The 22,252-nt window shown below is 64.7% G+C and overlaps 1 protein-coding gene across 4 annotated transcripts in view; it reads left to right on the top strand.

Annotated features, from left to right (window-relative positions):
* The window catches only part of RGS12 (regulator of G protein signaling 12), a 163,118-nt gene extending 142,946 nt beyond the window's left edge, over positions 1–20,172 (top strand). The window contains exons 6-19 of one of the 4 annotated variants that reach the window (XM_037829306.1): positions 198–290; positions 1,077–1,220; positions 1,875–2,054; positions 2,284–2,437; positions 4,156–4,232; positions 6,070–6,264; positions 6,936–7,009; positions 7,523–7,649; positions 9,498–9,594; positions 10,211–10,290; positions 10,628–10,781; positions 12,267–12,779; positions 14,375–14,559; positions 19,598–19,696. In XM_037829306.1, coding sequence (XP_037685234.1) covers positions 198–290; positions 1,077–1,220; positions 1,875–2,054; positions 2,284–2,437; positions 4,156–4,232; positions 6,070–6,264; positions 6,936–7,009; positions 7,523–7,649; positions 9,498–9,594; positions 10,211–10,290; positions 10,628–10,781; positions 12,267–12,779; positions 14,375–14,514 — 2,028 coding nt within the window. In that variant the 3' untranslated portion in view covers positions 14,515–14,559; positions 19,598–19,696. Of the gene's footprint in view, positions 1–197; positions 291–1,076; positions 1,221–1,874; positions 2,055–2,283; positions 2,438–4,155; positions 4,233–6,069; positions 6,265–6,935; positions 7,010–7,522; positions 7,650–9,497; positions 9,595–10,210; positions 10,291–10,627; positions 10,782–12,266; positions 12,780–14,374; positions 14,560–14,826; positions 14,844–19,597 lie in introns of those variants that run through there. The other 3 variants (XM_037829307.1, XM_037829305.1, XM_037829308.1) reach the window with 3 other exon arrangements.
* Positions 20,173–22,252: the final 2,080 nt, after the last annotated feature.

Consider the following 22,252-nt stretch of genomic DNA (forward strand, 5'->3'; position numbering starts at 1 on the left):
ATTGGGGAGCTGTGAAGTACATCCTTCAAGGCCCCAGGATAAATTATAGGGAGGCTGTCACTCCAGTTTCTGTAAAAGGTAAATCTAAGACAAAAGCAGGAGTGAAGAAAATAATCAGAGCTCAAGCTGAGGACAGATGACTTTAGCAACTACCCCCTCACCATTATGTGCATGTTAATTGATGATATTTTTCTTAGGATTTTCTAAGGAAGGAATTCAGTGAAGAAAACATTTTATTCTGGCAGGCCTGCGAATATTTTAATCATGTTCCTGCACATGACAAAAAAGAGGTAAATTTCTTTGCCCCCAGGGAGTGGAAATTACTAGAGAGCATGTGGTTGCATTCTGGGTGAGTTTAGCAGACTGCTAATGTCTAGTTCATTTTGAGAAGTTGATTTAAAAATATTTCCACACGATTTTTAAAAATCACATCTCTTACAGAACAAATTTCTTAATATGCCTGGTATTTAACTTGGCTCAGACACACTTGTGCGAAGGCCTCGAGCCGTAAACTGCGGGCCAGCAGGTGCAGGGCCATCGAGTGGGTTTATGTAAGGGGGAAACTGTGCTGCAAAGGGCATTGAGAGGAGCCCGTAGGTGGGAGAGCAGCCTGAGAATGTCGCTTTTCACAGCTCAGCGCCTCGGGGCTGTGTGCACATCTGAAAAGGATCCTCCCACCGCCCAGCCAGGAGCCGGGTGCAGGGACACCGGGAGGGGCCCAAGGCTGGAAGGCTTCACTGCGCCCTCCTCCTCCAGGCAGCCCAGCCCCCTCGACCACCGCACTGAGGGGGTCACAGGTCCCGGCTGGCACCTCCCCAGCCTGCTGGGCAAACTCGGGGCGCCTGTGTCCAGTGTTCCCCCTTTCCCGAGAACACGCCGGGACAAACCCCTGCCCCGGGTGCCTTGCAGCAGTGGTAGAAGCACCGCGTCTTGGGAACACTTCAGTTGGCCCTTTACAGATTTCAGTGACACTTTTAGGACGGGCCGGCCGTTTGATGTGTGTTGGGCCCCGTGAAAATGCATCCCTGGTGCCCGGCGCTGTGCTGACCCCCGATTCCCGTGCGTTTTCCCTGCAGCTCTCCTCCAGGGCCCGGGAGATCTTCAGCAGGTTTCTGTGCAGCAAAGCCACCACCCCCGTCAACATCGACAGCCAGGCCCAGCTGGCGGACGACATCCTCAGTGCCCCGCACCCCGACATGTTCAAGGAGCAGCAGCTGCAGGTGACGGTCTCGCGGCGCCGGCCGGGCCCCGGGCTCCGCGTCTGAGAGCTGGCTTGGGAGGACCCGGGCCGACGGGGAGGCAGCGGGTCCGTAGGATTCAGGGGGGCCGGGAAGTGGGGAGCCCTCGCACCACCGCAGGTTAATCCAGAGGTGGCGCTGCCCGTGCCACGAATTCGTGGGCGATGGTCCGTGTGTGCTTGGATTTATTATTTTAGTTTTAGGGCACCACAGTGATGAAAAAAGTACATCAGAATGAACCTTAGCCCCAGCACCTGTTTGAAAAGGCTCCCCCCACCTGGTCAGAGCCCCACTCTGTTGCTAAGTCAGGTGAATAATGTACAAAAAACAAAACGGAGGAAGACGTTTTCAAGGCAGTTCCCTCTTCCTCCGGATCTCTGGCGGTTTTGGTTTCGGTCTCCCTTAGCGAAGTTGAGGACCTCGAAGAGCGCACGCACGTGGGTTGTCCCCAGGCTGCTCCACGGCGTCATGTGGATCACCAGGGTGCTGATTTCAGAGGCGACACCCGAAAGGCTGGCTCGCTGGGGGAGTCGGGCAGCGAGCAGCAGGAGCGGGGGGCTGCGGGGGGCAGGCTGCACCCCACCACCGGCCCCTGCAGGCGGCCCCTGCAGTCCCTCTGTGCCGTGTCCCCCCCAGATCTTCAACCTGATGAAGTTCGACAGCTACACGCGCTTCCTGAAGTCACCGCTGTACCAGGCGTGCGTCCTGGCGGAGGTGGAGGGCCGCTCTCTGCCCGACTCCCAGCGCGTGCCCAGCAGCCCGGCTTCCAAGCACAGCGTCGGCTCCGACCACTCCAGCGTCTCCACGCCCAAGAAGGTGCCCCCCGGCGGGAAGCGGGGCTCGGGCCCGGGTCGCGGCTGCTCCCGCCGAGGCCACGGGAGGGGCACCGAGGCCGCGGGGAACAGCTTCTCGGCCGCTGCCCCATGGCCGCCAGGGCTGCCGTCTGGGGAGGACGTCCAGGCTCAGTTCCTGGGAATGTGCTCAGTCCAAGGGAGCACTCAAGTCATTCCACATTATTTTAACACAGTTTTCCTTTTGATGACAGTTAAGTGGAAAATCAAAATCTGGACGGTCCCTGAACGAGGAGCTGGGAGAAGAGGACAGTGAGAAGAAGCGGAAAGGGGCGTTTTTCTCCTGGTCGAGGAGCAGGAGCACTGGGCGGTCCCAGAAGAAGAAGGACCACGGCGAGCGTGCCCATGGTGGGTGCGGGCAGGCCGACGGGCCGCGGTGGGGACGGGGCCGCTGCTGTGCCCTGCGGCCGTGGGAGGCAGCTCCGCGTGAGCCAACAGGAGATGCGATGACTGTCGGGGAGCCCGGCCCCCGAAAGGTGGGCCTGCTGGCGTGAGACAGAAGGCTTTAGACTCTTCCAGAGGAAGGAGTGAGGGTGCGCTCCGACCCCCTCCCCAGCCCGTCAGGCCACGGCACCCCCAGGGGTGGACCGAAGCGTCTGTTTTCTTCTGCTTTTTTTTCTTGTTATAAAAATAATAGGTGCTTATTGAGGGAAACTTGGAAAGTACAAGCAAATAAAAAGAAGAAAACAAACTTTTTTTTACAATTTCTCATCCAATTAGGATCTTGTTTTTCAGGCCAGGCTTTTTTCTAGGCGTGTGTAGGTTTGATAAAATGCAGTTTCTCTGAGCGTTTTCCAGATTGCAGCTTTCGTTACCGTGAATCTTTCAGGCTGCCCGGTCCCCCGGTCCTGTCTCACACATAACGGAGATGTCCTGTGACAAAAGCGAGTGCCCCTGGCAGCGGGGGGCTGGAGCGGGGCCCCCATGGTCCCGGGCGGGCAGGTGCTCGGACACCTGTGGCCACGCAGGGCCCGAGGCCGTGGATGCCCCTTCCCTGTGCAGGGGACGAGCAGGCAGCTCAGACCAGGGACCAGGTCAGGGAGGGCGGGGCCTGGGGTGTCCTCTCTGGAGATTTCCAAGGAAGGAACGAAAATCCTTTACTTTCTGGGGAATGAAGGTCCTGCTGGAGGGCTCTGCCTGTGGTCCCCCGGCTGAAGTAGGGAGGCGACTGGAATCGGAAGGTCACAGGTCCCGCCGGCTGCTTTCAGAGAGCGACGGGCCGCCTGGGGGCAGCTGGGGGTGCCGACTGCCCACCCAGCCTGTCCCTGTGGGCAGGCACCCCTGAGGCCAGGGCCCCAAATCCGGCACATCTTCAGGAAGGACTTGGAGAGCTGAGGCCAGGCCTCCTGCCCGCACCCCGGAAACTGCCGGGTCAGCTTGGGGAGCGGCCTAGGAAGTCCCAAGGTCACAGGGTTGGGGCTCTGCTGGCTGATGCCCCCACCCCTGACGTCCCCCAGAGCCCACAGTTTGGAAGTGGGCCCTGCTCTGAAAGTCTCCATGTCCGAGTCTTCATGGGTTTCAGATGAGCCTGAGACTAGTTAGGCCGGGTTAGTGGCACTCGCTGGTGTGCTGGCCGGCTTGCCCCAGGACCTCTCGGGAGAAAGCTGTGGAAGGCCATTCGCAAGGACGCAGCTCCAGGCGGGAGCGCGGCCCGCTGCCCACAGGGGCTCGCCTTGGGCCCAGAAACCCCATGTTGATGAGAAAGCCCAGGTTAGATGGCGGGAAGTAGACGCCATCTGTCAGTGAGGCCCTGGGCAGGCATTGACCGGAGCTCTTGCTCTGTCCCTCGAGCCACGAGTGGGTTCTGCGGCCGGGGCACAGTGAGCTGAGCAGGGGCCAGCGGGCACCCAGGGACCCAGAGCCCACGGCGGGGGACACCCTTGCCACTCCCTCCAGCAGCTGGTGCCTGGGGGGGGCTTCTGACAAACCCTCTGCCCTTTACATATGTCTGTCCCCTGAAAGAGGGGATGTGGGAGGTGTGGTTAATTAGTGGGGTTCTATATTACTTGAGGCGGCAGTGCTGTCACTTTTCGATCCCTCTGAGCCTCACTGTGTTTCCCCTAAAGACGCCGTCGCTGCCAACGGAGGCCTGCGCCGCAGGGAGTCCCAGGGCTCCGCGTCCTCGGCAGGGAGCCTGGACCTGGTGAGTGGCGCTGACCGGCTCACACAGAAACCACCTCGCGGGGTGTCCAGTCACGACAAACCCGAGTCCGCAGAAACCGACCTTCTGTAGAAAACCGCAAGGGGCGTGACGTGTGCGCTCGGTGCAGGTAGCACGGCTTCGCTGTTACGTGCTCGTGCCTGCAGCTCCCGCCTGCGAGCGGCCTCCAGGCTGCCCCTCAGCCACCACGGGGAGCAGCGGGTGGCGGGCAGGACTCCCGTTGGGGGCCAGTCCCGAGGTGACTTAGCGGCCACGGCCACGCAGGGTCAAGTGGTGGCATCAGAGCCCAGAGGCCGGCCCGTGCGTGTCCTGCTGGGCTGCCCGCCCGCGCAGCCTGCTGGGGGACGGGAGGGGGCAAGAGCTGGGCTGGGGGGCGCTGGGCTGGGTGGTCGCTGGGCTGGACTCAGTGGTGAGAGCGACAGGACTGAGGGTGGGCGGAGTGTTCCGGAAGGTGAGTCACCTGGAGAAGGCTGGAAGGTGGGCCTCGCCGAGATGGCCGAGGCGCTCGGCTGGCGACTCAGAGGCAGAGGGGCACCGCAGGTCCTTGCCGGGAGGGATGTGCCCCAGCGTTGCCCCAGCGTGGCTCCGTTGACAGCTGCATTCAGAGGAGGGAGGAGGATGCAGAGGGAAGTGACCGCATGGGGAAGCGGGGACAGCCCGAGTGTCCAGGGAGTGGGAAGGAAGAGGGGGCGTGGGTGGGCCTGCACCCCCCGTGGACACCCTTAGAAGGAGGGGAGGCGAGGGGCCTGGTGCGTGTGGGGGGCCCTGAAGGAGGGAGGATGGGCAGGGCACGGGCCGCGGAGGCTGAGCTGGCCCAGGGCCCGGTGACGGCCGCCAAGGGCAGGGCTGAGGCGCCCGCCCGGCCAGTGGCAGCCCAGGGCCCCTGAGCCGGCGGGAGAGGCGCTCTGACATCTGGTGGGCGAGGCGGCGTTCCTTCAGGACTAAAAATATGTCTTTCCTCAAATGACATGAATTTATTGTGCAAGGCTTTTTGTTCTTTGTTAACGTTTTTGGAACTCCCACTAAGCGCAAACAAAATGATTCGCAGCCAGGTGCTTTCCCTTTGTCTCTCCACCTGGATCTCCCTTTAACTCAAGCCCCCGGTGTCTGTGCGCCTCCCCCCGGAGCCCCCAGCCTGGGAGCCGGGCCACGGGCCTTGCAGCTCGGTTCTCTCCCTCGCACCCAGCTCCGAGCGTGTCCGGTTCCTCGTTCTGACTCCGGTTTCCAGAAGGTGGCGGGAGAAGGCGAGGCTCTGGGTGGCCCTGGCTAGCGGATGTGGCTTCCAGAAGACCTCACCGATTCAGCTTCCTGGTGGTTGGACAGTGTGGGGCAGCAGTGTTAGCGCGGAATAGTATTTCTTCATCAATTATACCAAGTAGCACTTTTAAGGATTTGCCACAGTCAGTGAGCTACCATCGCCTAGCAGAGCACCCCGGGCCCCACAGGTTGTAAGCAAGGCTGTCACTGCTCTAGGGTCCAGGGCCGGGCTGGCCTCGGCGGGCCAGGGGCGGGGGCGGCTGGACCATGAGGGTGCAGCCAGCCGTGCAGCTGGGCTCGTTCCCGCAGCGTCGGAGTCCACAAGAGCGCGGTGGACCTGCCACACGGCCACTTCCGCCTCGTCCTGCTGGTGCGGAGATGGACCCCTCCTCCCTGGGCAGGGGCTGAGGAGCTTCACCGGGAGGGGCACAGAGATGGGCTCCGCCGGGCATCAGGCCCCCAGCCTGCCGCCAAAGGCCCTTGAGCACAGCCACGGTGCACCGTCGCCCCTCGGCGGGCAGAGCCCCCACACTCAGCTTGCCTTCCTCCCCCCTGTCCCCAGGCGGAGCCCTGCCGGACCCCAGTGCCTGAGAAGGAGAAGGCATCCAAGCACTGCTGCGTCCACCTGCCTGATGGCACGTCCTGCGTGGTGGCTGTGAAGGCGGGCTTCTCCGTCAAGGAGATCCTGTCGGGGCTCTGCGAGAGACACGGCATCAACGGGGCAGCTGTTGACCTCTTCCTGGTGGGCGGGGACAAGGTGCGAGCCGCGCTGCATCCCGGGCATCCCAGGGCCCTGTGGCCCCTCCCCGGGGCTGCCAGACCTGCCATTGCGGCAGCATCCCCATGCATCCCTGTGTGTTCAGCACAGCCACGCGTCCCTGTGCGTTCCCAAGAGTCCCCATCCGTGCAGCACAGCCATGCGTCCCTGTGTGTCCCCGTGCATCCAGCACAGCCACACATCCCTGTGCGTTCCTGTGTGTCCAGCACAGCCGTGCATCCCTGTGCGTTCCTGTGTGTCCAGCACAGCCGTGCATCCCTGTGCGTTCCTGTGTGTCCAGCATAGCCGCGCGTCCCTGTGCGTTCCTGCACATCCCCATCCATCCAGCACAGCCGCGCGTCCCTATGTGTCCCTGTGCATCCAGCACAGCTACACGTCCCTGTGCGTTCCTGTATGTCCAGCACAGCCGTGCATCCCTGTGCGTTCCTGCACATCCCCATCCGTCCAGCACAGCCGCGCGTCCCTATGTGTCCCTGTGCATCCAGCACAGCTACGCGTCCCTGTGCGTTCCTGTGTGTCCCTGCACGTCCCCATCCGTCCAGCACAGCCGTGCGTCCCTGTGTGTCCCTGTGCGTCCCCGCACTGCCACTCAGCCCGTCCTCTGCTCCACGTTTACTTTGCTCTCTGTGTCCCTCTCCCGTGTTCTGAAGCCTTTAGTGCTGCACCAGGACAGCAGCATCTTGGAGTCCAGGGACCTGCGCCTGGAGAAGCGGACTTTGTTTCGGTAAGAGAAAGAGAAAGGTGCTGTCGCCCGTTGTGGGAGGACCCCCGAAGCCATGTGCTGGGCGACTCCTGGCTTCCCCGTGCCCCCAGCACCCTGCGGTCACCTCTGCTTTTTCCAGGCAGACATGCGCGCCCCACGAGCGGTTAAAGGACTGCCAGAGGTGCCCCGGATGAGCTGGGCAGTGGGGTGGGGGAGGGCAGCCCCCCGGAGTCCCCCAGAGCCTGCAGGCTGGAGTGGTGCTCCTCTCGGCCTCAGGCACAGGGCCCCCCTGGCGGCTGCGTGGAAACCACCCCCAAACCACAGTCGGCCCCGAGGGGGCTCAGGCAGGAGGAGCCGCTCAGCCCTTTTGTGGATAGTAGGAAAGCCGCTTCCAGGCGTGCCCCTCCGCCCAGAAGAAGAGGTTCAGCATTCAGAGATGGCACCAGGGGGCAAAGGGTCCCCCTTGCTCCTGTGGATATGTCAGCAAAGACCGACATGTTTGTGGTGAATGTCAGTGTCCCCTTCCCCACCCAGGCTGGACCTCGTCCCGATTAACCGCTCGGTGGGACTCAAGGCCAAACCCACCAAGCCCGTCACGGAGGTTCTGCGGCCCGTGGTGGCCAAGTACGGGCTGGACCTGAGCGAGCTGGTGGTGAGACTGGTGAGTGGCTGCATCCCTCCCCGGGCACCCTCCTGGGGCGCGTCCTCCCCGGGAAGCTGACTGCCCACTGGACGTTTCCGAGGGGTTCCTGGTCGTGTGGCCTCTGTCCCCCTCTGACAAGGCTGTGTTGTACCCCGCGGTCCGGCCAGGAAGAGGCGCTTGTGCCGCTAGTTTTCCTCCTTAAGTTAGTGCCCTCGGTCAGGAGGTGCCGGCTGCTTCCCCACTTTTCATTCTACTGCCTGAAAATGGTTATTATTTATTTACACTTGGTCATTCCAGAAAGGATTTGGAGTTGGCAGTTGAGATGAGGTTTTAGTCCAGGAAAACAAAAATGAGAAAAACTTATCAAATAAGAACCCACGTGGCCAGGTGACAGGTGGCTCTCGCAGGTGCCACCACGTGGTCACGTCCCTTGCCGTCTGCCTTCATCATCGTTGCTCGAGTTTTTGTAACTCCCGTCCACACTTCCCGGACTTAGCACAGCTCCCTGGCACTTCCAGGCTGGGCAGCCCCATTAGCACAGGGGACGGGAATAAAGGGGTAAAGCCCCGTGTGGGGCAGGGGGAGACAGAGCCCAGGGGCAGGCGGTTTTGTGAGCAGATGTCTTGGGCCGGCGAGCTGGGGACACGAGCCCTGGTTGAGGTGGACACGGCTGCTGACCCCGCCCTGCCCTGTGTCTTTTCTTTGAAATTCGGCGAGGGGTGCTACACTGTTCGCCGTGTGTTTTCCTTTCTTTGTAAACCTTATCAGAGCTGTGATTCCAAGTATGTTAGGGTTTTAATTTTCTCTGAAAGCAGCCCCTGAGTTGTTCCTGAGCTGGGAGGGGGACGAGAGGACGGTGTGGCCCGCGGGGCCCCTGCAGCTCTCTTCCCACACGGAGCCCCTGCCGGCCGGGCCCCGCTGAGACCAGGCCCCCTGCCCTCACGATGTTGCCACCCCAGACTCGCTGCACCCCGCTGGGCCTCAGTTTCCCACCTGTGAAGTAGGGAAGTCGTGGTCACCTGCTCAGTCTGCTACTGAAGGATGGCGGGGTCAGCGCCCTCACGGGTGGGCTGCTCCTCGCTCGGGGGGAGCCGTCGAGCATGTGAAATGGGCGTTGGGGCAGGGTGGCTTTCCCGTGGGCGAGCCCTCCTGGCCCTCCGCCATGAATCGGGGTCCGGCCGAGCCAGGTGTATCGGGAACCAGGGAGGCCCCACAGCGGTTCGTTTCCTCCCTCGGCCGGGGCTGGCCACCCCTGCCAGGGCCCAGCTCGGACAGAGTGTCGGGGCAGGCGCAACCCACCGACCCTCCCTGAGGGGCCCACGGTCACGCCAAGGGCGAGGGCTCCGGTTTTGTGGCCCCTAGACCTGCTCCTAGAATTGTCTGTCTGTCCTTCTTGGCTGAGAAAACGAGAACATCCTGCTTTCAACACTGGCCTCATACAAACGTCTGAGGGTCAGTGAAGGGGCTTGTGTTTAGGCCACGAGACAGGTTACAAGCCGCACGGAGCTCTCTGCCAACTTCAGTGACTGTTTAGCAGTATGTTTGCATACACGTCACAGCATTAAACGTGTGGATTAGTAGTTCTCGGTGCTTACCAAGTGCTGGCCGTCCACCCGTAAGACCGTCCAGCCAGCCTGCAGCTGTCACTCAGGCACCTGATGGAGCAACGCTGCCCACACCGGTCCCCTCGTGCCCTCAGAGCCTGCGGACTGAGGCCCCCCACGCCCATGGGTGGCCTGCTGCGGAGACCCCGGGGTGGCGGGACCTGGGGCCCCAAGCCTGGGGTGGCCCTGCTGTCAGAGTCCAGTCCCAGGCGCTGTTGGGGTGCCCTGACCCGGGGCTTACCGCAGCCCCATCTGACCCTAGAGTGGAGAGAAGCAGCTCCTGGACCTCGGCGTCCCCATTGCGAGCCTCGACGGACAGCGGGTCGTCCTGGAGGAGAAGGACCGCCCCAAGGGAAAAGGTGAGTGTGTCCTGCCTCCCCCCGGCCCCCCATACGCTCGGGGGCCTCTTGTTCTGATGCATGGCTGCTGCTGGTGCCCCCAGCCTCCTGCCCCTCGTGGCACCGAGGCCAGCGGTGCTTGCTGCAGGCTCACCTGTGTGCAGGTGAGTTTCCCAGGGGGGCTTTAGGTAGGCGGGGGCTGTGGTAGAAAGTCTTGTCACACACACACACATACACACCACGTTGTGTCTGTGCCAGCGAAGTGGCTTTTAGAGCCTTGACGCCCAGTGGGAGGTGAGCCTGTGGCTCTGCTTTGTGACAAAGGCTATATTTGAAAATAAATATGCCATAAACATAAGACGCTTCTGTCTAAAAAACAGTCACCCCAAAGAGCCCGAGTTAAGCTTTTCATCTTCACTCCCTCTGAAGGCCCCCAGCTGGTGGGGAGCGGGTGCCCGTCCTGCTCAGCACTGTGGGAAGGGACGTACATTTGGGCCCAGACTCGTGTTTTAGATAAGGATGGTTCATAGTTTTTGGCTTCTCCAAGCTTTGCTCTCAGAAACAACATGCACACGATCGCGTTGAAACGTTGGCATGAAGTCGCGAGTCACCACAAGGCTCGTCTCGTTATGTTTAGTACCCGCAGATAAACAGAAGGGTGCCGCAGCCAAGCAGCATGTAGCTGGGAAGCCCACTTCCAGAAGTCACGCGGCTACGGTAATGCCCCCACGCCTGCCCGCGCGGTGCCCGCTCGAGGGGGTGCGGCCCGGACCCGCTGCGTGCCGAGGTGACGCCGCGTCCCCCGTGCCTGCTGGGCTCCCTCGGGCGTCTTCTTCCCCGGGTGGAGGGTCGCACCCACCTGCCTTCTCTGCAGGGTGGTGGGGAGGCTGTGTTCTGCAGTCCTTATCGTCACACTTGCTTTTTTCTGCAACTCCTGTAATTGTGAACTGATGTGATCTGTGTTTCACACATTCTGTTTATCTGAAAATTGGTTGATTATGTGTTGTCGTGTGCCTGCTCTGTGAGTAGAACTTTGACTTTCCTTCTGATACAGGGAGAGGAAAGAACGCTAGGCAAGTCTAATTCTATTAAAATAAAAGGAGAAAATGGAAAAAATGCTAGGGAGCCCCGGCTTTCAAAGAGAGAAGAATCTATTGCAAAGATTGGGAAAAAAAAATATCAGAAAATTAATTTGGACGAAGCAGAGGGTATGTGCACTTTTTAAAACTTCCACGGTTTTTAGTAAATGCAATTTCAGTTTTTAAGCACAGTCCTTAAAACGTATCCTGCTGTGCCCGTCACACCAAGAGGGGCGTCCCCCGTGTTCCCTGGGTGGGCAGCTGGCGAGGAGCCAGGTGCCGTCCCCTTGTTCTGTCTCAGCCCCCACGGCCCTGCCCCCCGACACGGCCCCGAGTCCCCAGCTCAGTGGCACAGGGTCCAGGAGGAGGGCGAGGCCCCGAGGAGAGGCTGGGGGACCCCTGGGGGCCGGAACACTGTCCCCCGTCCAGCTTCCAGGAGAGGTGTGGGGTGCTCCGAGCAGACCCGGGTGGGGGGAGGCCTTCTTTGTGGGGCTCCTTTTTCCCCTGAGAGCTGATGACAAGGAGAGGCCTCACACACGGATCACAGCCAGCAGCTGCTCCTGGGGCCCGAGTCTGAGTCGGGGTGGGGGGCCACCGCCGGCCAGCTGGCTCGTGGCAGCTCAGGCCCTGCCCTGCGGTACAGCTCTGGGGGCCGCTGGGAGCAGAGTCAGCCAGGCCCTCCGGCAAGTCTGAGGGCACCTTTCTGGGAACCGTCAGAAGGGGAGACCGTAGACTCCTAGTAGTTCTGTAAAAGTGGCAAGATTTTAATTTAAATGCTGGTGAAAACCCAGTTCAGGGGCATTCGCTGTGAACTTGCGTTTCAGTTGAAAATCCAGCCCGGGTAGGAAAAGGGAGGGCCTGGAGCAGCCCCCCGAGAGGCTGGGGGTCCCGCAGGCTGTCCGAGGAGGCCCTGGGAAGTGGGGAGGCCTGGGGGGGTCCCTTGCTGCCGAGTGGGGTAGAGGGCCAGATGGTGCTGGCCACGGGTGCTCACGGCGTGCAGAGACAGGACCCGAGTGGCAGGTGGACCGAGAGGCCGCGACCAAGGCCTCCCCACAGGCACCCCGCTTCGGGGCCTTCTCCCCAGCCCCAGCACCAGCTTGCACCTGCCGGGCTCTGCGGGGAGGGGTGGAGAGGGAGGGCTGGGGCCCTGCGGCCACACCTCCGGGCACTGCTGCCTGCTCCTGAGGGCGTCTGCCCATCCGGGGCCCTGACGCCAGTGGGGAGCCAGCCCTCGCCTGCCTAAGAGCACCCAGGGTTTCAATAGAAAACAGGCCGCAGTTTACAGCTGCACCTTCCTGACTCAGCATCAGAGCATGGCTGGGTGAAGTTGAGGCGTTCCATTTTCTCAAGTCAGGACTTCACAAAATTCCATTTTCAGGTTGATTTATAGCTGTTAGAGCCTCTGGGGAAAATTGGTTGTGCTAGCAGCCCTGAGGCGTTCACCCCAGCTCTGTGCAGGAAATGTAGTGCAGGGTGCACGTGCCCACCGAGCTCCAGCCTAGCGCCGGGCACAGGTCAGCCCTCGCCCAGAGCCGCTCGGACGGTAAACGTGCTGCTGGGTCCGCGTCCGTGCGAGACCCTCAGACGTGGCCCCTGTGCCTTTTCTTCCTCTAGAGTTTTTTGAGCTCATTTCCAAAGCTCAGAGCAGCAGAGCCGACGACCAGCGGGGCCTGCTGAGGAAGGAAGACCTGGTGCTCCCCGAGTTTCTCCGCTTACCTGCCGGCTCCTCGGGGCTCGCCGCCACCCCAGCCTCAGCCAAGGGACTCGCGAAGAACAGCGGCAAGGAGAGAGCGCCCCAGCTCCATGAAAAGCGGGGCTCGGCCCAGGACTCTGTCGAAAGCCCAGCGGCCAGCTCCAGCTCGGCCGACAGCCAGCCCTGGTCCCCGGCCACCACCCCGCCCGGGCCTCCTGCGCAGGAAGGAGCCGCGCCGATGGGGGCCGGGGCCGCGGGCATCGAGATGGAGGAGGACGGTCCCACGGCCGACCTGACCTTGGTGGGGGAGGGGGACATCAGCAGCCCCAACAGCACCCTGCTGCCGTCGCCCCCCGGCCCGCGAGCTGAAGCCCACCGCCCGCCCCCAGCCCCTCTGCCGGACGCGCAGGACACACCAGGACCTCCGAGACCAGGTACCTGCAGCTTCTGACCCCTCCACCCCTGAGCTCTTTTCTGCTGAACCCCCCATCCGTGCTGCCACCCGGTTTTCAATAAAACACAGACACAGGTCCGGTAAGTCACCTCCAGCCCAGTGGCGCCGTGTCACCAGGCGCTCAGCGTGATGTTCCGGTCACTCGTTTGGGGTTGTGCGCTCCCCCTGCCTTCCCCGAACATCAGAGCGGTCTGCAGCCGAGGCCGGAGTCGGGTAAAGGTGGACCCTGGAGAGCCGGCACACGGACCGGTGTCGGCGACGGTTCTGGAACGGCGTCTCTGGGCGCCATCCCCGGCCTGCAGCGTCCACTTCCCTCACCTGCCTCTTTCCACAGGTCCTAGTTTCAGTCACGCACTGGCACGGCCTGGGGATTCCCCAAAAGTGAACGTCACCTTTGAAATTCAGACACTAGCATGTTCAGTGTTTCGGTCTCAGACTAAAAAACAAAAGGTCTCTCACTGGGACAATGAAGTATGAATACGAAATACAGTCACATGTGGTTTGGGGCAAGAGTGGCCTGTGCCCCACCCTTGCCAGGAGCCCCTTGGCCGCGAGAGGTTCAGCTCTGTGTGTCCAGCGGCGAGCGTGGTGGCCCCTGTGTGCCCGGCAGCGTCCTGAGGGTTAGGGACCCGAGAGGTGGGAGCGTGTCCCTGGCCTCCGATGAGCTGCTGGACGCAGTGTGGGGTGTGCGCGGTGCAGACTCCCCCCAGAGACTTGCTGCAAGTGCCAGGCCCTGGAGCGGGGCTCGTGGACCCCGTGGTCTGGTGCGTCCCTCAGGCCGTGGCCCGTCCACCTCCCCTGACCCTTCCACGCTTGCCGTTCCTTTGAGTGGACAAGGAGGTGCCCCCTTGCCGTGGGTTTTGCTGGAGCACCTGGGGGCTGGTGAAGCGGGGTGCCCCTGGTGAGGATCTGCCTTCTGGGGTGCGCGGAGGCCACCCCGTCTGCCCCGGCCCAGCTGCCGACGGGGGGCTCCGCGCTCTGCCCGGGAGCCAAGGGAGGGTGTTTCTGTGCTCCCTGGCTCACATGTGCGTTCCCGGGCGCTCTCCCAGTGGAAAACGCAAACATGGAGCCTCGAAAGCCACAGCCCCCCGTGCACGTCCTGCCTGAAGCCTGGAGCTTTCTGCCTGCTCTCCCTGTCGCTTGTAGACGCCTGTATGTAGCCTGCACTGCACTGTCTTTCCAAGAGTAATAAACTCTGCAGCTTGGCACTGGACTGGCCTAAAACTCTTTTCTTTCTCCTTTAAATACTTGTCTCCATTTCTGAAAACTATAGATCTATTTTAATTCAGGAAAAACCGGGACGTATTTTGAGGGAACACTCTGGATTTAGTGTAGTGGACTCACTCTAAACCTCAACCATCCACTCCGTGGCCAGCTTCGAGCACTCCGGTGCACCTGGCCGCAGGACCCCCATGCACCCCGACTCCGTGCTCATGGTCTCCCCTCCCCTGGCCACACCCACCCCCGGCCACTGCCTGTTCTCTGGCTCCCACTGCTCTGAGAAGAGCTGGGGGTCCCACCGGGGTTGGGGGGAAAAGAAAGGCAGCCGTGTGTCTCTCTCTGTCCTTCCCACAGGGCCCATGGGGGCGTTTGCACCCTCGCTGACGGCCCAGGTGCCCTGCAGGAGGCCCTCACCTGGCCGGACACGTCCCTGGGAGCCCAGGCCTCAGCGCCAGGCCTCACCCTTCCTGCCAGGCTGTGGGGTCCCGGCTTGATCATCAGTTCCTGGGGTCTCCCTTGTCCACCTCCCTCTGACCCAGGTCAGCCTGCCCCCAAGTCCTCCACTCAGCCTGAGTGGGTCCCCAGGATGCCACTGCTGTAGAGCCCTTCCTGGCATCTGCTGTCTGCCCCCTGCCCTTCCAGGGACAGGCTCCGGGCCCCTGTTCACCCAGCCGCTCGCTCAGCCAGGCCACCACCACGCAGGCCTGCCCTCCCCTCCTCTCTCACCTCTCCCTTCCCCTTTCTCCCCTCTTTCCCTGTCTGCTCACCCCTTCCTTCCCCTCCTCCCCACTCCTGCTCCTCCTCAGGGTTGGGGGAGGTTCTCCTCAAGCAGCCTGTACCCGCTTTGTGCCTCCCCCCATGCCGCCACAGCCCTCTGCCCCAGCCCAGGTGCTTCCCCAGGTATGCCCCCCCCCCACCCCGCCAGGCCTGGAGCCCTGGGAGCCCCCTCCCCTCAGGGCGGAAGCAGCAGGCCTGGAGAGAGGCCCGTGGAGGGGAGGGGGCTTGGGGAGGGTCCCGGGCCGCAGAGCCAGGCGTGTTCCCTCTGGGGTGCACTGGGCGCGGGGGTCTCAGCCACCCCAGAAAGCAATTACTCGGTGGAGTAGGGGCGAGGAGGGGCGCTGCCATAGGGGGTGTGGGGTGAGGCTGGCGCGTGGGACCCGCAGGGTCGGGGAGGGCGGCGGGGCGCCTGGGGGCTGTGCCGTGGGTGGGGCTGCGCGGGTCTCGGGGGCGGCGGGAGGGTCCTGCCCGCCCCCACCTCCCGGCCCGGGGAGGCCACGGCCACGGGGCGCCTGCTCTGGGGTCAGCAGCGGCACCCCGAGTGAGCCCCGGGGGTGGAGATGCAGAGGCCGGAGGTGCCTGCAGCCGAGGGGACGGGGCGGGCGTGGGGCTGTGGGCCACGCTGCAGTCGCACCTCCCCGCTCGTGGTGGCCGTGAGGCGCACAGGAGCAGATGCTCAGGCCCGCTGGACGCACAGACCTGGACATTCTCCCGGACAGACAGACGTGGATATGAGGACAGATACACTGACGCTCACAGCTGCCCAGAAGCGTGCGCACCCGGCGATGGGCGCTGCAGCAGGCCTGGCTCGGGGGTCCCCGCCGGAGCCCCTGCCAGCCCCATCCGGGGACCCCGAGCGTGGCCCTCGGCAACCCGCGTCCTCGCAGGGGTCCCGCCCCGCTCGGCTCCAGGCGCCTCAGGGCCTGGTGAGGCCGCTGCCCGCGGGGTCCTCCAGCCACTGAGCTGGTCCTGGGGCACCCGGGGTCAGGGGCTCCCGACCAGTGGGCGGGCCCTGTCCAGAGGGAGACCCCAGGGGGCCCGGAAGCGGCTTCTGGTCCAGCGCTGGGCTCCGCACCAGGGCTAGGGCTGCCTGGTCTGGACAGACAGACAGACAGATGGCTGGGCCGCTCCCCACGGCAGCTGTGTCACTCAGGGCTCCCCCTCGCTGACAGCACTGGCCTCTCACCCAAAGTGCCCCTCCCTGTCGCCGTCTCCCCGGATGTCTGCGCCCCTCTGCCCTCGGGGCCTCTGGGAGAGGCAGCCAGAGACCCCCGCCCGTACACGTCCCCACCACGGCCTTTTTCCCCTGCCACAGGCCACCCCATACCCGGGGCTCCTGGGGTCTCCTCCATTGGGACCCCCCAACCTGAGGCCTCCCCACCACAGGCTGTGACCCTAACTCTTGCACAAGAGACCAGAGCCCGGGGGGCCTCAGTTTTATCACTTAACCCATGGCTGCCTGGCTGTGCTACCCCCCTCTCCGCCTGGCCTCGCACCCTGAGCTGTCCCCACCCAACTGTCCAAGTGGGGACTTCCCACAGGCCTTACAGTGACGCCAGCGACCCCCTGCACCCCTCACCTCCATCCCCCACTTCCCCCTCACCTCCCCCTTCTGTCCCCTCACCTCCCCCCCTTGTCATCTACTCTCTGTGGCCCCGAGTGCCTGGTGCCCGTTCTCTCAGGGCTGCTGAGGAGGGACTTTTAATCCAGCCCCCGCCCCTGCCCCCACCCCACCCAGCAGCACCGCACAGTGAGGGTCGTGGGCTGGGACTGGGGGGCAGCCACGCGACGGGAGCTGGAGTCTGGCTCGCAGCAGGGGTCCCAGCCTTCCCTACGGGTCTGGACCGGGGCCAGTGGGGCCTGCAGGAGGGGGCAGGGCCCCAGGCCGGGTAGTGACCCCCCTCCCCACCCCCCTTCCTCCCCCCCCCCGCCGCCACCCAGCCACTGCGGGGCCACTTTGAGGGAGGGGGCCGGAGGTGGTGACCCCGGTTCTAGGCCTCCCTGCTGTTGAGCATCTTCAGCCCGGGCTGCTCTAGGCCGGTGGTGGCTCCTGTGCCGGGCAAGTGGGGTGACCGGAGGGTGGCAGGGAAACGTCCCTGAGGGGGGCCAGGTGGCCTCCCCGTCATGCAGGCCCCCTGCCGGCTACCAGCATGGGGGGTGCAGGTGTCACAGCAAAGGGGGCAGGACTCAGGGTACCCGGAGGACAGGAATGGAGTGGAGAGGCCACTGGGGAGGTCCAGCAAGGGGTCTCTGTGTTGTCCCCACCACCACAGGCTTGTGTCCACCGTCCCCACAAAGAGGTCCGGGGGTCCTGGGTCGGGGTGGGGAGGTTTAGCTGGATGGGTTGCAGCCAATGCCAGACAGTGTCCAGCAGAGGAGGAGGGACGGCCTGAGGGACGGACGGCAGGTGCCGGCGAGGGCCAGGCCACTGAGCCGAGGCAGGCCCCCAGGCCCCCGGGAGGACCCCCGTGCAGCTTGCAGGCCCCGGTGGGGTGGGATGGGGGACCCTGGCGGCTGCGGGGCCCTGGAACGGACAGTTGGCAGGAGGCTTGTGGCCCGGGGAGGGGAGACGTCGCGGTGGGCGGGCTTGGGGTCAGCATTTGGGAGCATGGGGAAGGGAAGTGCCGGGAGGCCATGAGCTCTGCCTAGGAGCCAGGCCCAGCAGGGTTCCTGCAGGTGACCCTGGGGCTCCCCTGACCCCCGCGTCGCCGTCCCTGTGAGACGGAGACCCCTGCCTGCCCGTGGCTGTGCCACAGGCCTGGGCGTCACTTACTCAGAAAGCGAGTCTGGGCTGGGCAGGCGAGGGGGACGGGCGGCCACCCGTCTCAGGGCACGCAGGGACCTGGCCGGTGCCCCCCACCCGAGCTGCCCCGGGCCCTGTGGCCAAGGCAGCCCCCTCCTCAGGCCCATTTTCCCATTTGGCCACGTGTGGCTGGACGAGGGGTCAGGATGCCTGGGGCTCCCGTGGGTCACAGATGAACGCTCCAGACCCGAGCCCCGGGGTGGCGGATGGACAGATGATTTGGGAGTGCAAGCACTTCATGGCCCGAGTCCAAGGGGAAGCCGGGCTGCACCCTGACCCCTCCCAGCCCTGCAGCCTGGCTTGTGGAGACACGTGGTCAGGGGCCAAGCAGGGGTGCAGCTGTCCCCTCCTGAGGGGCAGGGCCAGCTCCCAGAGCACCCTCAGGGGTTGCTTGTTGAGCAGCCAAAGGCCTGACTGGGAGAAGCTTCTAGTAATCGCCGCTCCTTGTGGCCCCTGGCTGGCCTGGGTGGGGTCAGTTCAGGAGGCATCAGGAGGGCCCTGGTAGCATGATCTCCTACCCCCAGAGTGGATTTGCCTGCGAGACCCTTGCAGACAGCACTGGGCCCTGGCCTGCACATCTGCCCCCGTGGCCCCTCCACCCTCCGTGGCCCCCACCCTGCCCCTGTCTGCAGATGAGGGCGACGTGCGGCGGGTTGGGGTGGGGGTTGGGGGGGCTGCCCCTCCCTGTGGGTCCCTGGGCTCCCCCCACCCTGGGTTCGGAGCTGACGTGGCCTCGGAGCTGGGCGAGGCCCCCCGCCCACTGCCTGGACTTGTCAGTGGTGAGGATGGCTCGGGCGCCCTGCGGAGGGGACGCTGCCCTCGGTCCCCAGGCTGGGCCTTTCCGGGGGCTGCATGGAGGCCACTCACTGCATCCCGGGGGTGCTTGGGGGCCACAGGGCCAGGGCGCTCTCCCTGCAGACCTCACTCTGACGGCCTCCCTGCTACAGCTGGGGAAACTGAGGCCCAGGGAGGGGCAGTCCAGAGCGGGGCCCCATGTCCGAATGGGCCCTAGCTTGGGGCTCCCTGCTTCCCACTGGCACCTTGGGCCCCTGCTCCAGACTCCCCAAGGCTTCCCTGGCCCGTGGCCCTGGGCACCTCGACCTGAGCTGGCAAGACCTGGGAGCCCCCTCAGGGAGGTCAAGAATGCCCCCCATCTCTCCTTTAATGCTCCCCCCATTTCCCGACGGGGAAAGGGGCTTGCCAGGATCCCCAGTGAGAGGACTCGCCCGCAGAGCCCAGAGGTGGGGGACACCCCAGGGCCACGCCAGGGGAGGGAGTGGAGGCTGCACCTCGTGTGCCCACCCATGCCACCGCCTGCCCCCAAGGGTCCCCCTCCCCCAGCTGGACCACTGGGAGACGTTGGCCTGGGCGAGCAGGCCTCTCGGGGCAGCGGGCAGGGCAGGGAGGGGGCCCTGCATGTCCCAGGGTCCAGAAGCTTCCAGGCAGGTTGGGGATGGCCTGGGAACTCCTTGTGGGTGTGTGTGTTTGGGGGGATTGGAGCCAGACCTGCTCCGAGCAGCCCGGAGAGGATGCTGGGACTGCTGGGGGGTGGGGAGGGCGGGCTCAGGCAAGGGAGGGGTGCAGGCGACTCAAAGACCACAGGCCGAGCTGGTCCAGTGGGGCCACTGCACCTGCCCCCTGCGGGTCCCCTGTGGCTCCTCCTCCCCCTGCAGCCCCCTCTTCACACCCAGCCCTCAGCCTCCCCTCCCCTCCGTGTCCCCCCACCCTCCCCAGTCGGCCCTGGCTGCTCGGGGCCTGTTCTGCGTCCAGGTGTGCAGCGCGGCCCGTGAGTATTGGGGTGTCAGGGCCTAACAGGTGGGTCCACGGCTCGGCTGTTCCACGAGGTTCTGTCGGTGCCTGCACACGGGCCCTGGGGAACGATTCTGGATGTTTCCACTGGCGGCCAGCCCTCCCCGGGGTGCATTTGGTTGTCTGCGCCCCCGTGTCTGGGAGGCCCAGGCCCCGGCAGGCGAGTGACGCTGCTCTCTCCCGCGCAGGTGGGGCCCGTGGCCACCGAGGCCCCCCGGTCAGCAGGACCATTGACGTGGACCGCGTCGCGGGCTCGGCCCCCGGGCTGGACGGCAGCGCCCCAGGGGTGCGGACGGGCCGGGGGAAGTCGCGGGCCGGCGTGCCCCCAACACAGGGTCTCCCCAGCCACTCCCCCGCCCCAGGAGAGCCCGCCAAGGCCGGTCGGCACCGCGCCACCTTCGTCTGAGCTGCCAGCCCTCCGACGGCCAGCACCTCTGACCCGCAGGGCAGCCGCTCCCTGGCCTGGCCTCCTTGTGACAAGTGTGTGGAGGCTGTGGCCTCGGGGGCCGTCCTGGGGTCCCCAGGGAGCACCCTCGAGAGCCCTGCGGAGCCGTCGACACGCCTGGGAGCCACAGCAGGAGGGGATGGCCCGGGGCGGAGTCGACTGTCCACGGACAGAGGGGACGGCCCGGGGAGGAGGACCCGACCCCCGTCGGAGTCATGACCCTGGGGGAGGCCACAGCTTCCGACCCCACAGGGCTGCTGGACACTGCCCACCAGCCCCTTGGCACCCAGCTCTCCTCAATAAAGCATCCTGAGCCCTGCCGAGTGTCAGCCTCTTGCTGGGAGCTGCGGACAGCCCCCCCAGGGGTCCTTCCAGGAGGTGGGGGGCTGGAGGAAGCAGCTCTCAGGGTGGATTGAGGGGGGTTGCTGGGATGGGGCGGGGGGCTTGGCCCGGGAGCACGTGGGGGTCGGAATCCCCCTGCCACCCCAGATGGTGGCGAGCAGAGCACATGCGAGGGCCTTGGGGCTGCTGGAGCCCGAGCAGGTTCCCATCTGCTGCCCTTGGCGCAGCTTGCCCTGGCAGGACCCCCGACACTGGGCCGCTGAGCGCAGCGGGGGTCCCTCCGTGCCCTCTTGTCTCAAAGGCAGGGGCAGGGTGGGGGCGTCCCAGCAGGCTTGTCAGGACAAGGGAGCCCAGGGTCACACAGCCTCTGACCTGGACCCTGTACAGTGCGAGGAGTTGGGGGCACCAAGAAGGGGTAGCCCACCCTGCCTCAGCCCCCCTCCAAGGCCCAGTCCCACCACTGGGACCCGGGACGGGCCTCTGATAGAGAAGTCCCTCGTGCACCCCAAGAACATAGGGGTGGGGGCTCCTTCCAGGGCCTGGAGCATTTGACCAGCTGGCAGCTGGCAGCGCCGGGAAATCGGACTCTGCTGGAGACCTGGGGTGACCGGACAGGGGGACGTGGGGGCTGGGATGTGCCCCACCAGGATTCTGAGAGCTTCAGGGACAAACGTGGGCCGCACGGGACGGTGGGGTTGTGAGGGGTCCCCTCCAGAGTCCAGGTGGCTGGCAGGGGGCAGGAAGGTGGCCCCTGCCCAGCGGGAACCCCGAGACCCTGTGGGGCTCCCGGGCTCGCCCCTCCTGCTCAGAGCCGAGCTGGAGCAGGACGGGACGCTCCGCTGAATTCCGAGCGTCAGCCAACCCCTCTGGTTTCTAAGCAGAGGCTGTCCCGGCCCAGGGAGTGGGCATCAGCGTCAGGGACCCCGGGGAAGAAGGTGCTGCTGCTGATGGGGGGACGGGGGACGGGGGGGGTGAAAGTGAAGCTGGTCCAGGCCCTGGCCTCAGGCACTCCCCATCCGGGGGCCCAGGCAAGCAAGGGCCCCATGCCGAGGGGGCCCCAGGACGAGAGCACAGAGCAAGGCCGCTGGGGTCATTCTGGAAGCTTCCGGGGAGCCGCCCCAGAGCGCCCATGTGGGTCACTCTGGGCAGGGGCTTGGGGAGGGGTAGGGATGGAAAATGGGGGGGGCACTCAGTCTGCATTCCCTCCCTCCGTGTAGATGGGAAAGCGGGAACCCGAAATGGTGGAGTGCAGGGGTGCCCAGCAAAGTCCCCATGCCCCAGCCCAGGCCCGCACGGAGCCCCCTGTCCCCACGTCCACCCTCCATGTACCGTGGCCGCTGGGGGCTGACGCACGGCCCGGGAGCGCCCCAAGGTGGCTCAGAAACTGCAGGAGCGCTTCCCCCGGCCGCCCTGCCCGCAGCCCCGAGTCACGCCTGGGGGGTGAGCACACGGACTGGGCAGGACCGATCGGGTCTCCATGGCCCAGCAGGTGCCTGTCCCAGGACTGTGCGGGACCAGAGACACCCACAGACAGTGTGACCTGCCAGGGCTCAGCCGGGGGGCGGAGGGGGAACGGCCAGGGCAGGGTTGGTGACAGCAGAGGGGCGTGCAGCTGCAGCGGGGAAAGCCCGGGGCTGGGGAAGGCTTCCCGGTGGGGGCTCCGGGTCTGGGAGAGGCGGGGGAGGGGCCCCGGGTCCTGGAGAGATGGGGGAGGGGCCCCGGGTCGCGGAGAGGCATGTCTCTGTTGGGGGGCGGTTCCTGGATGGAGAAAGCATGCATCCACAGGGTGCTGGGGATCCAGGCACCCTGAGCTAGGACAGGCTGGTGGGGCAGCTCTGGGTACCACCCACCTTTCCCAGCGCCTCCCGAGGGACCCCCACCCCATGCCCAGGGAAGGTTCCGACTGCAGTATTGGGCAGCGAGAGTCCCCACGGGGGGTCACTGTTGGTACCCTTGACCCAGTGCCTGCGCCCTCTCTTATCTGTCCCTAGTCTTTCGCTGACCACAGGGCCACCAAGAGGAGGCACCGCTGCCCCCCGGGAGCCCCAGTTCTGCC

This window comes from Choloepus didactylus, chromosome 3 (genome assembly GCF_015220235.1).
Source record: "Choloepus didactylus isolate mChoDid1 chromosome 3, mChoDid1.pri, whole genome shotgun sequence".
Classification (NCBI taxonomy): domain Eukaryota; kingdom Metazoa; phylum Chordata; class Mammalia; order Pilosa; family Megalonychidae; genus Choloepus; species Choloepus didactylus.